This window comes from Eurytemora carolleeae, unplaced genomic scaffold, assembly GCF_000591075.1.
Source record: "Eurytemora carolleeae unplaced genomic scaffold, Eaff_2.0 scaffold636, whole genome shotgun sequence".
Classification (NCBI taxonomy): domain Eukaryota; kingdom Metazoa; phylum Arthropoda; class Copepoda; order Calanoida; family Temoridae; genus Eurytemora; species Eurytemora carolleeae.
This window is the reverse complement of record NW_019396671.1, coordinates 161806-178867: the sequence shown is the minus strand read 5'-3', so window position 1 is coordinate 178867 and position 17062 is coordinate 161806. Positions and strand designations below refer to the sequence as shown.

Genomic DNA, 17062 nt, shown 5'->3' with positions numbered 1-17062 from the left:
TAAAACATGTTTTGCTTTCCGCGAGAAAAAATACAACCCTGAGGAAACCCTGTATAAATAAAGGTTGAATTCTACCTAATTTTCCCAAATCTTGCTGCAGAAAGATAGCCGTGCCCTCCACAAGCCTCCCTTGTAAATAATATAAATGATTTCAAAATATTAATCCATGTATTTGTGGCGTGTTTATATCCGATAAACATCAAACTTACGACTGAACCGAGGGGACCGACATTTTTTGTAGGACCTCAAAAATTTACTAATATATGTACATAGGAAAATTTACAAATATTTATATGAAAATTTGCAATATTCCATATTGTTAACATTTATTTATGTACGACGTGATCGTAAGTGAAGCAACAGTAAAAATTAATTGAAAAAATTACAAGATAGAGGGTTGTTAAGTGCTTTAGAAACAAAGCATTATTATATAGAATCTAAATTTTCCTTTCCTGAAAATTGATAAAGCATCCAAATTATTCAGAAAAGTGACAATATCGTTTTCTTTTTAATGATGCCTACAGCTTGTTTCATTTCATTTTATTTTATTTTAAGTTTGATTTCACTAGATGGCCGCGTTCGTTTATTTTTTACTTGGTTTGTTCATTGTTCTTTAATGACCCATTGCGCTCGTTTTTTTTCTTCAGGCGTTTAGTAAAAGTTTAAATTTGTTCACTAGCTGAGATCATTTTTCTTTCTATTAAGTTCGTTTTTTAACTGGGCGTTCATTCCGCGAAATCGTACATTCGGTGACATCCTTCGTTCGGTGAAATCGTTCGTTTAGCTAATTCGCTTGTTCATTAAAACATTTTTTCACTAAAAGATTAGGTTAGGTCAGGGTTTAAAGTTTTTAAATCGTTCGTGAACGATAAAGTTTGTGGCCGATTTCTAAATCGTTGATTAAAGAACAATTTGGATATCATTCGTTCACGGACTGACTGAAATAAAATAAGTTCGATAGTCAAGATTTTAAAATCATTAGTTTTATTAGTTAATTAGTAAGTGTTAGATAGGCCAAACTGTCTTCGGTCCAATTTCACAGCTTTCGTCAGGAACAGCGTGGGTTTTTAATAAAAGATATAATTTTGGAGCACTGTAACTTGCATTATAAGTATTTACTACCTGGCTTCTTGGACAGCACGTTGAGCTGACCAGCTAGCGAGTGGTTTAGCTGCACTACTCAACCCATGGATTTCCATTCCTAGATCTGCCAGCATACCTTCATCCTCTCCTGTCATCCGTCCCACCAATAACCGGACAAAATCCTCATACAAACTTAAGCTAAATATAACAAGAAAATATTAAAGATGATCGTTCAAAAGGGTCGTGCTACGGTGCTCTATAAACGGAAAATGTACAAGTATTTTGATCGCAATCGCAGGAAAATATTATAGGACTTTTTATTATATTATATTTTACTTTAGGAATCCCCCCCCTCACAGTTAAAATAAATCACGGTGCCCCCCTCTCCCCATCAATATTAGACAAAAATAGCCAATATGGGATATAGGTTAAGGATAGTATTATTTTATAAATCTATGAAACTGTCAGGAAGTATACCTGAAATGATGGAGAGCAAAGCAAGCTGCCAGATGAGGCATCAGTCTTCTAAACATTATCATTATTATTATCATAAACAGACATCCCTGCATTCGATGAAATATAAGTCAGCACTCATAGCAGACGAAACATATCCAATATCCATGGACATTGGACAACGAGGTACGCAAAACCCTTAGAGAAGACTCACAACAGTCGGTATAGCTCAGACAGTTCCATTTATGGAAACTCTATAGGTGAAGTAAACGCCTTACTCCTATAAACGCTTATAAACATGTATCAATCCAGGTCCATCACTTTTACTATAGTCAATATCAATCCGGATACGACTCAGTCTGTGTTCTCATGTATCTGTCTTAAAAGATACAATTCAATCAGGAACTCATGTTTCACAAAAATACCAAAGGCAATATCAATCCGGATACGACTCATTCTGAAATCTTGATGTAATTCCCAATCTATATCTATCTTTCAAAGAAAGTGATTTAGGACGCTTCTCGTTCCCTTACCAAGAAGAATTACTCTTACACCCTAATCAAAGCGAACTATTATCACAACTGACGTTTTTTTAGATTTCTAGGTTACAGATTAAGTTAATAGACGTAATTAAAAGTTTGCGTCGTTATATAGCAACGTAGTTAAGCTAATCACAATACAGGTTTGACGTAGTTATTTACAGACGTAGCTAGATTAGGCTTATCGCAATACAAGATTTGCATAGTTATTGATAAGCGCATTTAGATTTACAGACAATGTACAACATAATTTATCTAGGTGTAACTATGGGATTTGCTAAAGTATTAATTACATAGGTACCAGTTTTCCCGCCTGAAACAGCTCCATTTCCGGAAACTTTGTTCGTTAACTATTTCAGAACTTAAAGTTTTTTCTTATACAATTTAAATCCTCAGAATACTACTGGGTTGCTCACAAAGGGTGAAACCATAGACAAAGATAGATTGCGCATAAGAAGACATTTTTCATCTTGTAAGATATAAATGTACAGAGATGTTTTAAAGATATTCCTATTATATAGATAAACTAGGTCAGTTGTGAACATTGGCTGTTCTTATGTCATTTAGTACTTGTGGTGTACATGAGTTCTGTAGAGACAAAATTTAAGTTATAGTTTAGTCCTTCTCATGTCCTTCTTCAGTTCTCATCAATATGATATATTGCTCAGTGAAATAATTTGATGTTCTCAAAATAAAATTCACTCCTGAGTGGTTTAATAATTATGAAATCCATTAAAACACCAAACCACCCCGCTTATCATTGAAGTACACTTTGACCCCTAGAAGTATGAGTTCGCGGACTGTACAATTCTTGGTGATTTTGTGTACATAAGCTATCTATGTTTATTTATTTATCTATGGGTGAAACTTTGTAGACAACCATTCAGATTTTAACCGTTATTAATACTGCAATATTAAAAACATAGAGAATAGAATATATAGAGAGGAATTTACTAGAAAAAAATGTAAAACGGCCATTTTGTTGTACTGTTTCCATACTGCAGGTGTACTTCACATATTTATGCTATATAACCTGTTGGGCCCTGGAATATCATTTTATAGAAAATCTAAAATTATTGTTAAAAGAAAACCAAATAATGAAATAGGCTGGTTTCATAATTGACCAATGATCATTTCACATAGACTCTATGCCTTCCACTTTACAAACAATGATTTTCCGTTATAACTATAAATCGAATGATGTTTTTATTCACCTAATTCATTATAAAGTTTATTTAACAGCTTAAAAAATTTCAAAATTGAAATGAATAGTCTAGGGAACATACTGTATTAATGTACTCTACTGCATATAATTTGTGAACATTTACATGATTTGTACACTTTGAACTCCCTTTTAGGCTGAAAGGGACCGACAAAATTCATACCGAGAGATTCTTTTAATTCCTCTCTATATATTCTATTCTCTATGATTAAAAATACTGTAGATGTAATTTCAAGAAATGGAGGATTTCAAACATCTGTCTGATTAAAAATAAGTTAGAGTCGTTTTTATCGCTTAACACGTGATTTAAAACATTTAAAAGGTACCGTTCGGAATCAAAATTGGAGGGTCACTTGAGATTATGTCTCTAGTGACATTAATTTCTTTCCAATTTTAAATATTAGAAAAAGAATATATGTCATTCAAATTAAAGATAAAATCTAAACCAATTAGTTCGCGTAGCATTTAACAGATACGGTATTGCTTAAGTATCTTCTTATATGAGTAACCAGATATGTCACGGGCAGCCGTAATACATTTGAATTTCCGAGCTGGGTCAACTTTTCCGGTCCCAGTTTGTACTGTATCGCATGGTCATTGGGTAAATAATGCAGACACTCGATATGACTAGCCGGTGCAGGTTGACGCGGTTAGACTTTAGGTTAAATTTACTTTTACTGAAGGGTCAGAGGTGCGTGATATATATTATACAACAATATTATTTTGTCTTGTTTTATATTTTCAGAAACAAATCAAAACGGCGGCGACAAGGCCTAAACTTTGGGTGAGTAATTAATGTCTCCTGATGAGATGGTTTTTTGGTGGACAGGGTTTAAAATAGTTCCTATAAATGGGAAGGGGGGATGAGGCAAAGTGCCTGGGAAGCCTATAGTTAATATCAAATTCTTGAAAAATTAATAAAAAGATCTAAAATTAACATGTTTTTAAATTGTGTGATGTTATGCCCCCCCCCCCTTCCCAAGATTTCTAGACGTATAGAACAGTTTTGTATTTTCGAACGTGATTTTCTAATTTCTTTAGTTAATTTAAGTGTTATTAAATTGTATAATAATCATTCATATGAGGTACGGTACAATACGGTACGGTACGGTACAATTAATTAAAAAATATGAATAAATCGCCTTTTTCAAGAATCAGCAGATATGAAACGATGCAAGAATATCTCTTAATCCCTAGATGTTTATCTATCGCGAGGCTCTATACGCTTAAGTATTTGAAAACGATTTCACCTTTAATTAAACATTTCGTTAATTGATTTTTTCATCAGCGATGATAGCATTGCAGAGTAGTATGAAAAAATAGCCTTAAAAAATCCAAATTTAATTCATGGGATCAAACGTTTAAAATCAGAGTGTTTCGTAAAAACCCGAAGCTAAATGTCGGATATAGTGTTTAAATCACATCTACTGTAGATATGGCGTCCATAAAAATATAAACCATTTGGGTTTCTGCATTTCAATGAAAAAAAATGAACACAAATCCTTTGAAACGTTTAAAACGAATGTAAATGTAAGTAAAAGGAATAAAAATACCCAAAAAAGCACTAAATTATCAATATATTATGTTACACCAAATAATTTACGTTAGAAATATCAGAAGTTTACACCATCAGGTTGTAAAGATATAAAAACTTAAAAATTTGAGTTTGTGTGAAAGACTCATGAATGCCTTTGTCTCTGTTGTATACCCTTGGAAGAAATCAAAATTTCAATCAAAAGTCGTCATTATTATATTAATATAAACGCTGACCACTATATTTTCATATTGTCCTACCTATATTGGGTTTGATAAAATAAAACCGGCCATTCTTCCTCCCCTTCAGGTCCAAACTGTTTCCTAGATTACAGTCAAAATATTGGAATATAAAATATAAGTTGAGTATATGAGGTCTATATGAGACCAGTTTTATGACCAAAGAAAATATAAAAATAACTCTAATACCTTCATAAAATATATAAATAAATATAATATTGATAAAAATGGAAATGTTATTAAACAAAAATCAGTAAAAGTCATATACGACTTGAATTATCTTTCATGGGCCTGAACCTGAACATTTAGGGAAACTAAACCTAACCCTAAACCTAAACATGAACGTAGCTGAACATAAACGTAAACCTGAACCCAAACTTGAACTTGAACCTGAAATCTAAACCTAAATCTGAACCTGAACCTGAACCTGAACCTGAACCTGAACCTAAACCTAAACCTAAACCTAAACCTGAACCTGAACCTGAACCTGAACCTGAACCTGAACCTGAACCTAAACCTGAACCTAAACCTGAACCTAAACCTGAACCTGAACCTGAACCTGAACCTGAACCTGAACCTGAACCTGAACCTGAACCTGAACCTAAACCTGAACCTAAACCTGAACCTAAACCTGAACCTGAACCTGAACCTGAACCTGAACCTGTACCTGAACCTGAATCTGGTTTACCTAACTGCTGAATATCTAACAGCTATAACTATTGCTAGATGAAGGTTAGTTGTTGCCATGTTAACAATACCAACCCTTCCTCCGGACAGATTTCCTATAATTAAACAGATTAAAGGGATACTAGGCTATACAGATCAAATAGAACTATAGTTAACCGATAGTAATCAAAATTTAAACGCAAATAACTTAAAGACCGCATTTTAACCCTAATGTTTATAATAAGGTTGTTTGATAATAACTCAGTACTCCAACATAAAGATTCTATTTATTTTCTGTTACCATCTTGTACTCTGGTTTAATAGTCGCTGCACCGTATGTACTTCACACTAAAAGCTACAACTTCTGCAGAGTAACTTCCATACTTAAAATATGTAAAGTCAAGAAAGTGCAACTACTGTCTAGTGTCTTCACATCAGCACCATATCTGGAGAAGTCAAATTCCTTTCCCCGAATGTACTGAACTACCTGGAAAGGATTCAAACTTCTTGAATGGATCCTTGAATAGAGTTGTATACCAGAGAAGCTCCAAACCTCTTATTTGTATCTTTGAATGGAGTTGTATACCTAGAGAAGCTCCAAACCTCTTGTTTGTATCTTTAAATGGAGTTGCATAACTAGAAAAGCTCCAAACCTCTTGTTTGGATCCTTGAATGGAGTTGTATACCTAGAGAAGCTCCAAATTTCTTGTTTGGATCCTTGAATGGAGTTGTATACCTAGAGAAGCTCCAAACCTCTTGTTTGGATCCTTGAATGGAGTTGTATACCTAGAGAAGCTCCAAAGCTTTTGTTTGGATCCTTGAATGGAGTTGTATACCTAGAGAAGCTCCAAATTTCTTGTTTGGATCCTTGAATGGAGTTGTATACCTAGAGAAGCTCCAATAACGTCTCCAGTTTTGTTCAGCAGCATTTTCCTTTTCATAATTTTATCTACTTTCACTTTTAATTGATTGTATTGTAAAGGAATCGAGTTCTTGCCACAAACTCCAATTTTCTAGTCCCAATATCTGATCTGCTGGTGTTTTTTCAAACTTATTCTATTTAATCTAACAATTCATAGTTTAAAATATCTAAGGTACACGTCATTGGGTGGCAAGGATATAGGAATTTAAAAAGTTTGTGTCAAAGACTCAATTCCTTTCGCAATTACCAACAATTTTCATCCTGCGCTAGAAATAAAACCAAATGTGTTTAGCAAATGGACACTTTTGTTATTTTTTTAATAAATTATGTTTCGCAGTTTGTGTTTTTTTTCTTGAGCGTTCTTTCAAAACTTATTATCAATATTTTAAGATCTTTAATGTACATTGTAGTTATTTGTCATCTGTATACGGTTAACATAAATGAATTGGAGAANTATCCCGCCTCGAGAAAGGTAAGAATTTAGTATGCTGACAGACAATTTGTACGGGCAAATCGTAGACTCCCCATAATTTCTTAAAAATCAAATTTATTTTCAATTTTCTTAAAATAACTGAAGGTTTTCCAAGAAAAAAAAAACAATGTTACAAATCCCTGTTTCTCTTGTTTTCTAAAGTAAACATTAATGTTTTTATATGGAAAAGTAAACAAACAGAAACATTATGCACTACAGTACCACCACTCTCCAGTCTCCTGACTCACACAGATTATAAGGAATATAGTCTACAGAACTTAAGCAACTTACTTACACGATTCTTAAACTTGTTTATATCCAAATATGTTGAAATTAAATGCAGGTTACGTTGTTGTTAGGTTAGTTAAGATTTAATTTGGTGTAAAAAGGGTGGAGGGGGGGGGGGGTTATATTTTTGGTTATTGTATGTAGAGTACTTATTCTATTTCTGAGATTAAACCTTGTTTCAACTATTCAATGGGCACGACAAACTCAAGTAAATTTCACGTTAGATTGAAATCTAATTCGTTGTCAATCATAACTTCTGTTATTATAGATCTATAAAGAAGAATAATGTTTTTCATTTCAAATATGTAGTTACCGGATATTTAATTTTCTCACATTTGTGCGTTAGATTACAACTAGAGGAGCTACGAGGTTGCACAAAGTCTTTTCCGTAGTGTCGCATAAACTTGACCTTCTCCTTTCGTCTAGTTCAGTGTGTGGGTCGGGAATCTTTTTACCTTCTCTCAAATAGATTCTAGTACAATAGATGCCAACGTAGGATTTTTACACTCTCAGTACAGCTGTATTCTCACATCACAAGTGTCAACTTAGTTTTTGACTTTGTGTCCGACAAAATTATTATTAAAAGTGATAATTTTCGCCTTAAGTGCTTATCTTACAGTAAAATAAGTGCAATTTTATGTGTATATTATTTTCTGCTTTTATCTTGGAAAACATGACAACTAATGTGAGAAAATTTCGTTTTTCTTGTTATATTTGACACTTGTGACGTCGTGCATAATTGGTCCATTTCTCTGTTGCCACATTTTGTACATGTATTGCATCTATTTAATCAAATTCATACAGCGAGACCCAGAAAACTGTGAAAAAAGAAGATGACATTAAAGCAATAGTTAGGTGTATTTGATGGTGTTACAAGGCAAAAAGTTTTACTTGTATCTTATTCATTCACTCATTAAGGAAAATTGGTCTGTTTACACTGTACATTTGCTGTGTTTCATGTTCATTGGACTATTTAAGATCATATCTTGAGTCTAAAAGTCATCTTCATATTCCAGAGTTTTATGGTTATCACTGTATGAGTGAATGGGGGGGGGGTAAGGCCTACACCCCCTCATGTTTGTAAAGAAGGAAGGAACCACATAAAGAATATTTATTGAGAAGATGACTGGTGCAAAGATGAAAGATTAAGGATTTAGCCCGTAAAGGAATATTCATAAATCATGGATGTTTGAATCTGAAGAAGAACTCCCCAAAGTGATCTTTGAAAACCAAACTAGGCTTATCTAAAGTTATAATTTAGCAATCAGCCCCGATCCTTGCTTCCAGCACAAAGATTGAATTTGCTGGTATCTGAATAGTTTGAAAATCCTATTATTATTGATTTATGGACGCAAGAAATATGATTCGTCTCTCCTCGGAATAAAACTAAATATAATAAAATTGTATTATGGAGTGCTGGCTGGGGAATCAATCTTAATTCTGTCTGTCTAAACAATTTGGGAAGACAACCAACACTAAGATGACTGAACAATCAAGAAACAATGGATCTACAAACAATATAGCCGACAACGTGACCAGACATTAAGTAAACAATATGGCCGACATGATAACAACGTTACCAGGCATTCTAAACAATATGGCCGACACTGTTAACATTGTGACCTGACATTCTAAACAATTGGCCGACACTATTCACAACGTGACAAGGCATTAAGTAAACAATATGGCCGACATGATAACAACGTTACCAGACATTCTAAACAATATGGCCGACACTGTTAACATTGTGACCAGAAATTCTAAACAATTGGCCGACACTGTTCACAACGTGACAAGGCATTAAGTGAACAATATGGCCGACATGATAACAACGTTACCAGACATTCTAAACAATATGGCCGACACTCTTAATAATATTGTGACAGACATTCTAAACAATATGGCCGACACTGTTAACATTGTGACCAGACATTCTAAACAATATGGCCGACACTGTTAACATTGTGACCAGACATTCTTAACAATATAGCTGACACTGTTCACTGTGACCAGACATTAAGTAAATAATATGGCCGACATAATAACAATGCTACCAGACATTCTAAACAATATGGCCGACCCTGTTAAAATTGTGACCAGAAATTCTAAACAATTGGCCGACACTGTTCACAACGTGACAAGGCGTTAAGTGAGCAATATGGCCGACATAATAACAACGTTACCAGACATTCTAAACAATATGGCCGACACTCTTAACAATATTGTGACAGACAATCTCAACAATATGGCCGAAACTGTTCACAACGTGACCAGACATTATAAACAATATGGCCGACATTTTTCAAAACGTAACCAGACATTATAAACAATATGGCAGACGCTGTTCACAACGTGACCAGACATTATAAACAATATGGCCAATGTTAACAACGTGACAAGACATTGTAAACAAAATGGAACTCAAAATAAACTATGTAAACATTATGAAAAATGGATACCAAAAAGGACTATAAACTTGCTCATTGTTAATTTAAACAATGTAAGGAACGATTTTTTAAACGCTTTTGTTTTTCTATCTGAAACTTTACATTTAACATCCTTAGGAAGGGGCTGTATAGTTTATAGTGTATAATGCATATAGTCAAAAATCCTAAATAGAGAACTAGAAATTCCAAGCGAGGAACAGAATAAATGAATTTCTTTGGTTGTAATAAGTTTACTACAATCTTTAAATAAAAATGGTCTTACACATTTCCAGTCGTTTTCTTAATTTTTTTTTATTTAAATTTAAGCGGAAGAATTTAATCTATTTACGTTTTATATCTTACAAGAATGGATTATTTGCCTCAAACTCGTACTTTTAAGTGTCATATATCGCTGATATTTCATTCTTGGAATGTTTTTAGATCAAATTGTCCGAGTTTGAAATCTCACATGTGTACACCATCAGATGGATTAGATAATTAGAGTTTGTGGCTACTTTCAATCTGTTTGAATTTCTAGGACATGTGACTGTCAGACAGAAAAACGATGAAATATCTACAGATCGCTTAGGTCATTTCTTTAGAAGAAGTCTTAAATTGCGTGAACGGTCCTTTAAAGAAACTATTTTTCTTGAAATCAAAGGATTCTTGAGATAAAATTTAAAGAATATGCATTTTCTGAAAATCTTTGATTGGAATGAAAAATAAAAATTTCCATATTTAATTGAGATAAAAGGATTCCTGTCAATCTGGTAGTTATTGAACTTTAGCCAACCATTATCCAGTCCATTCAGTCCAATCTTGGATCCCATATCTCCAATTATAACTCCTGAAATATATATCTTACAATATTGCAAACTTCATTAAATGAAAAAGACTAAAAGTTTTAAGAACTTAATAACTTATTAACTGTATGAATGTATATTTGTTAACCAAAAAAAAAGATCTTACTCCGCTGCAAGGTCGTCTTTGACCAAGATTTCTCCGGTGCCAAACCAAACAATTTTACACAGCATATTTGATCTTCCATAGAGGCCTTTGGCTCAACAATCTATATATAAATTTGGCTTGTTTGTTTGTTTGTCTGTCTGTCTGTTTGTATCCAATAAACGTCAAAACGGCTGAACCGATCGGGCCCAAATTTTTTGTGGGACATCTAGGGACCCCAGGGAAGGTTTATGAAAAATCAAAATTTCAAATATTTGTCTCCATCAAAATTCGATCGTCATTAAATTTTTAAAAATTTTGAAAATCCGCCAATTATTTTTGTTTTGTTTTACGATGTACACAAAGAGAACATGTTCACAACTAATTTAGAAGATGGGCGCGAAGCACCCTCTAAGGCTAGAAAGAAGGGCGCAAAGCGCCTTGAATTTCTAGTATTGTATACATATGTAGACATATATAGATTGTAGAGTATGGCTCTGGTTTGCGGAGCCAGGATTTTAGAGTTTGCAATTAATTTAGAGAAACTCAAATAAGGAGTTGTTTCTTGTTAATGACCCCCGTTTTAAGCAAGAATTTGTTTTCTGGGGAATTTTAATAACGGGTGATTGAATTTTAAGAAGTGAGAGTCATTAGGCTTTTATGGTGCTTATAAAAGGTTTGAATATGAATGGTAGGTTTGAGTTCGGTTGATGCATTTTTTTTGTGGTGCTTAACTAAGTTGCGTTTATGGAGCAAGAATCGACTTAGACTATTTTCCTGTTTTATGGAGCAAGAATGAGACTGCACTCATGCATGGAGCATGAATCAGGGCTTGTTCTTGGCTCCTGATGCAAGAATCGGACTCAGGCTATTTTCATACTTTATCAGGCAAGAATGAGACTGTGCTTAAGGAGCGTGAATCATGGTTTAATCCTGGCTCCTGGTTTGTGAAGCAAGATTACGTCCGTGATTTTGGTGGATGAATCAAGGACTGTCCCTCACTTCTGCATTTAACTTAGGTGCAAGACTGGGAAATGTTTATGGAATGTCATCAGTTTCGAGTTTTGTGTATAGGAAGAATAAAGCTGTGTTTAAAAAGCATGAATGAGTGTTTGTTTGTGGTTTGTAAAGCATGAATTTAATGAACAAATTCTTTGAATATTTTACATTTCCAGAAACATTATTCAAAGTAGGGGAATAGTTCGTTTAATGTTTATTTTTAAAAACATCTCTGTCATGACATACATCAGATTTATTGTATACCTGCAGAAATAAGTATTAAAGGATACAGGATATCTAACTACATATTGTATTGTATACCTGGATAAGGATTATGAGATACAGGATCCCTAACTGTATTGTATTGTATACCTGGATAAGGAGTATGAGATACAGGATCCCTAACTGTATGTATTGTATACCTGGATAAGGAGTATGAGATACAGGATCCCTAACTGTATTGTATACCTGGATAAGGAGTATGAGATACAGGATCTCTAACTGTATTGTATACCTGGATAAGGAGTATAAGATACAGGATCTCTAACTGTATTGTATTGTATACCTGGATAAGGAGTATGAGATACAGGATCCCTAACTGGAACTAAGAAATTATGAAGACCATGGCATTTTCCGTCTGGAGTAATCAGCTGAGCAAACACACTTTAAATATAAGTCAAAGTTAAATTCTAAATAATCAATGACAATAATGAATAGATTATGAAGATGATAATGTTGAAAAGATGCAAAGATTAGTGATTAATGAAGAGGACAAAAATAGTAAGGATGATACAGATAATGATGATATGAACATTATCAGAATAATAAGGATAATGAAAATGAGAAGAAAAATTATAATGATAAAAATAGATGATGGAGGAAAAGATTATAAAAAAAGTAATGAAGTTAATGAAATGAAGACTGTGTAGATGATAGTGCTATTAAGGAGGAGGCCAAATGACAAAGATAAATGATCAAACCATAGAATTTCAATATAAAATAATGAAGATAAAAATACAAATGATAAGTCTACAACATGTAACTGCGGATTGAGGATGTATTAAGAATAAAAGGCTGTCGATATATAAGATTAAATCTGAACCTGGCATGTGAAGCTGTTTTTGCGAGGTTCCCGGCCCAGCACTTAGCTGCGAGGAAGGACGGAGTATTCAAGATAAACTTTCCGCTCTCCAGGTCATAGGTTGCAGTTGTACCCAACCCCTGAACAGTATCGATTAGAAACTAAAAAGGATCATTTTTCATTAGGTTTGTTTATTACGGTCTAATAATTTTCCTACAAAGGAATGTCTTTGACACAAACTAAAATTTTCTAATCCTTATCTTTGAAACCTGATGGCGTAAACCTTTGATAATTCAAAGTTAGATTATTTGATCTAACAGATATCATAGTTTGAATTATCTAAGGTCTACGAAATTGGGTTAAAAAGATACAAAGATTAGAAATTCAGAGATTGTGGCCAAGAAAAGCGTAAATTATATATCAACAAGATGAAACCTTTGTATTTGTTCCATGGCTTATCTCCGTGAGACAAAATGCTCCTCCAATCCTATTATCCCGGGAATCCTTGAGAAGGGTTTTGTGCCTAGCCGTCCCAGCTCCTAAAGTAGAATAGTACTGCAGAGTAGGTAAGAGAATTAAAACTTCATGGAGTTATATTTCAATTGATATGATCCGAGAAGCAACTGTTGGAAAACCAGAATGGGTCACTTATTTTACCTAAAGGAGCAAGCTAGAACACACTACACAGGGATCCAAAGGTTGCAAGCTCTAATGCTATATCTATGAGAATTTTTCCAAATACTTTCTAAAATTTTAAACTAAAAACAAATGCTTTACAGTTCTAAAATGAATATGCTACGAAAAAGTATGAGTAAACTCGTCTTTAAAATTGATGGAACTTTTCAAAACAATCTGGATCTATGTAACCAGCGTATGCATTGTATATTCATGCTGATTATGGAGCCAAAGTCTCTGCAGCCTGCTGTTGTAAATCTTTGATATTTCAAATTATGAGTTCTGTTCGATCAAATCAAATAAAAAATTTACACTATCAAGTTGCAAAGATATAAAGTTTTGCAAGTAATCAGAACCTTTGGCTTAAGTGTGATTGTAACGGGATGTGTGGTGGGGCTAGGCTACGCTAGGGGGGGAGGGGTAAACTGTGCCCTAAATATCTACCTGATATACTCGACATGAAGAACTCTCTGTGCAGCATCTTCTTGGCACACAGCGACCAGTCGTACATCCCCAGGGCGGACACCAGGGCGGGGGACTTCAGCGGGGACGCCATAATCTAGAATATTATAGTGAGAACCATTAATCAATGCATTTAAGCAATTTAACAGTACGGTCTCGCCGTATCCCAACACTTTGTGATTTTAGATCACAATATCATCAATTAATCATTGATATAAGTTAAGTTGATTAAAAAGGAATTGAGTCTTTGCCATAAACTCTAATTTTCTAATTACTATATCTTTCGAACCAAATTTGCATACCTTAGATATTTCAAACTATGAATTCTGTTAGATCAAGTAATCTGAGTTTAAAATATCAAAGGTTTACAACATCGAGTTCTAAAGATATTGTGGTTTAAATATTTGATTTTGTTCCAAAGGCTCAATTCCTTTTTAGCCTTTTCTCTTATATATTTTTTGGGGGGCATACGTTTTTCGAATGAAAAGTATATTCAGACAACTAACTTAAGTTTAAAGATGGTTAATTATAGAACCAAAACGCAATTGAATTCAAATAGATTAAACCGAACGCATCTCGCCCTGATTAGTCTAGAGTTAGATGCAGCAAAGAAAAAAAGAAAGGAATTGAGTCTTTGTCATAAACTAAAATTTTATAATTCCTATATCTATGCAACCTGATGGTGTAAATCTTTAATATTTCAAACTTGGATTATTTGATGTATCGGAATTAACAGTTTGAAATATCTAAGGTCTGCGACAACAGGTTGCAAAGATATAGAGGTTAGCAAATCAGAGTTGGTGCAGCAAAGACTGAATTCCCTTCTAAAATATCCTGATTTAAGAAGATCAGTTTTTACCTCTGAATCTGGAACTGGATCAAGCTCCATGAACCTATGCAGTCTCCGAGCTAGAGATATAATACTCAATACTAGTGATATAAGTTAAAAGCACTCTTTACAAGAATAAACATGGAAAGGAATGAGTCTTTGTCACAAACTATGATTTTCTTATCTATATATCTATGCCGTAGACCTTAGATATTTCAAACTATGAATTCTGTTAGATGAAAAAATCTAAGTTTGAAATATCAAAAGTTTACACCATCAGGTGGAAAATATAGGTATTATAGGTGTTACAAAGACTCAACTCCTTTAAACTATTTCTACATTTTATAGTGTATCTAAAAATTGACGTACGTTTTGTAAGCTGTCCTAAAATGGGTCTTTATCAAAATATAAAAAAAAATCCTTGAGCCCGTCAATTTTTATGTATGAAAATTGCAGACCACATTTTGGAAATCTGAAGACTAGCAGAAGCAGATTCTGTTAGTAATTAGTTTAACCAGATCAACAACGACTATAATTGTGACGATTTAAGTTTTGAGACACACTCTCTATGCTCTTTTAAAGTGAGACCTAAAAACTGTGTAATGGATTAGGAAGCCGATTGCAAGAATCAAGGTCTAAATTTTAATTAGACAAATGAACATGAAGCACAGCAACTGTGCAGTGTTCACAGACTCTAATCGTTTAAGGTACATGATTTTCAAGCTACTGCAGTACTGCCGAAATGTCGTCTTCCTATTCCACAGTTTTATGGGTCCAACATGTAGTCCTTACATCAGAAAGTTGGGAGCCCTTTCCTCAAGGACATTTGACATGCATTGAAAGAAAAAATAATGAGATATATATCAAAATATTAAAATCCACATTTCATACAAGATTTTAATTAACATGTAAACGGTTGAAATAGAAATATGTATAAAAAAGTGCTTGATCACATTCGATAAGATAGATTTTAAGTTTTAAGGTCTTAATTGTGTGCATTGATTGATACAGCTAGGAAGACAGTACATTTTTGACCTTACATTTTCTCTTCGAATTTTCAAAATTTAATGAGTGTTATCCTGTGATAGATCTGTACTCGTCTAATCCTAGTTCTCCTTCCACCCTGCAACCCAACCCATCCATCTTATATTTAGGGATAGGCATCGTTTTCAGCCATGTTTTCAAATACGTTTTCAGCTACGTTTTCAGCTATGTTTTCAGCTACGTTTTCAGCTACGTTTTTAGATACGTTTTCAGCTATGTTTTCAGCAAAGTTTTCAGCAATGTTTTCAGCTACGTTTTCAGCTTAATTTTCAGCTACGTTTTCAGCTACGTTTTCAGCTACGTTTTCAGCTACGTTTTCAGCTACGTTTTCAGCTGCGTTTTCAGCTATGTTTTCAGCTACGTTTTCAGACACGGTTTAAAACAAATTTTAAAGTTATAATGTCCAAAAGAATGTAAGATCTTTAACACATTGCAAAATTACAATGCAGGGTGTCCCAATAAAAATGGGGATAGAGTGACGACTTTTACATCGTCTTCGATCCATGCGGCATTTTTCATAAACACAATCATTACAGTATTCCAGCTTAAACATATAACAACGAAAACGCCTGGCCTTGAGATTTTCAAAATGTGGTCTACCATCTTTAAAATTGACTGAGATATTACAAAATTCGCACAAATTTCAATTTAATCAATAAATAAAAATTGTCTTAATATTTAATACCTTTGTCAATTTTTAACATATAAGAAAGGTAGACCACTTTATGAAAAGATTGTCAGATTGCAGCCTCAGTTTTTTACTCTCTTTGCCATGCATTAGAGACGACTTTCAAGTGGTTTCTCAGTTCCCATGTTTATTGGGACACCCTGTATAGTATGCAACTTTATTTCTCTGATCAAAGATATTAAGATATTAACCAAAACGATTATTATAAACGAATTATCAAAACAATTTTATCAATCGTTTAAAAAATCATTTTGGTTAATATCTTCGTCTAAAAGTAAAATTTTTGAAGCATGCAGTTCTAAAATAGTATGTTCAAATCAGATTTATGTAGACCCTCTTAAAAGTATAAAAAATGTAATGTTTAAAACGGAGCTGAAAACGATTCCGATCAGTCGTCTTATATTCAGCTTTTACACCGCACACCGCGCACACATTCGTTGCACAGTTTATTCATTATATTTATTTTTCATATTTTAATTAAATTTCTTGTCTGAA

At 33.6% G+C, this 17062-nt stretch overlaps 1 protein-coding gene across 1 annotated transcript in view; it reads right to left on the bottom strand.

Annotated features, from left to right (window-relative positions):
- Positions 1–17062, bottom strand: part of LOC111707190 (peroxisomal acyl-coenzyme A oxidase 3) — a 32333-nt gene that overhangs the window by 7223 nt on the left and 8048 nt on the right. Inside the window, exons 6-19 of the mRNA XM_023480245.1 lie at positions 15915–15958; positions 14866–14915; positions 13989–14103; positions 13305–13408; positions 12891–13009; positions 12354–12451; positions 10604–10691; positions 6642–6669; positions 6390–6522; positions 5759–5852; positions 5092–5154; positions 1561–1608; positions 1123–1281; positions 76–129 (exon numbers count right to left, since the gene is read on the bottom strand). Coding sequence (XP_023336013.1) covers positions 76–129; positions 1123–1281; positions 1561–1608; positions 5092–5154; positions 5759–5852; positions 6390–6522; positions 6642–6669; positions 10604–10691; positions 12354–12451; positions 12891–13009; positions 13305–13408; positions 13989–14103; positions 14866–14915; positions 15915–15958 — 1197 coding nt within the window. The remainder of the gene's footprint in view (positions 1–75; positions 130–1122; positions 1282–1560; positions 1609–5091; positions 5155–5758; positions 5853–6389; positions 6523–6641; positions 6670–10603; positions 10692–12353; positions 12452–12890; positions 13010–13304; positions 13409–13988; positions 14104–14865; positions 14916–15914; positions 15959–17062) is intronic.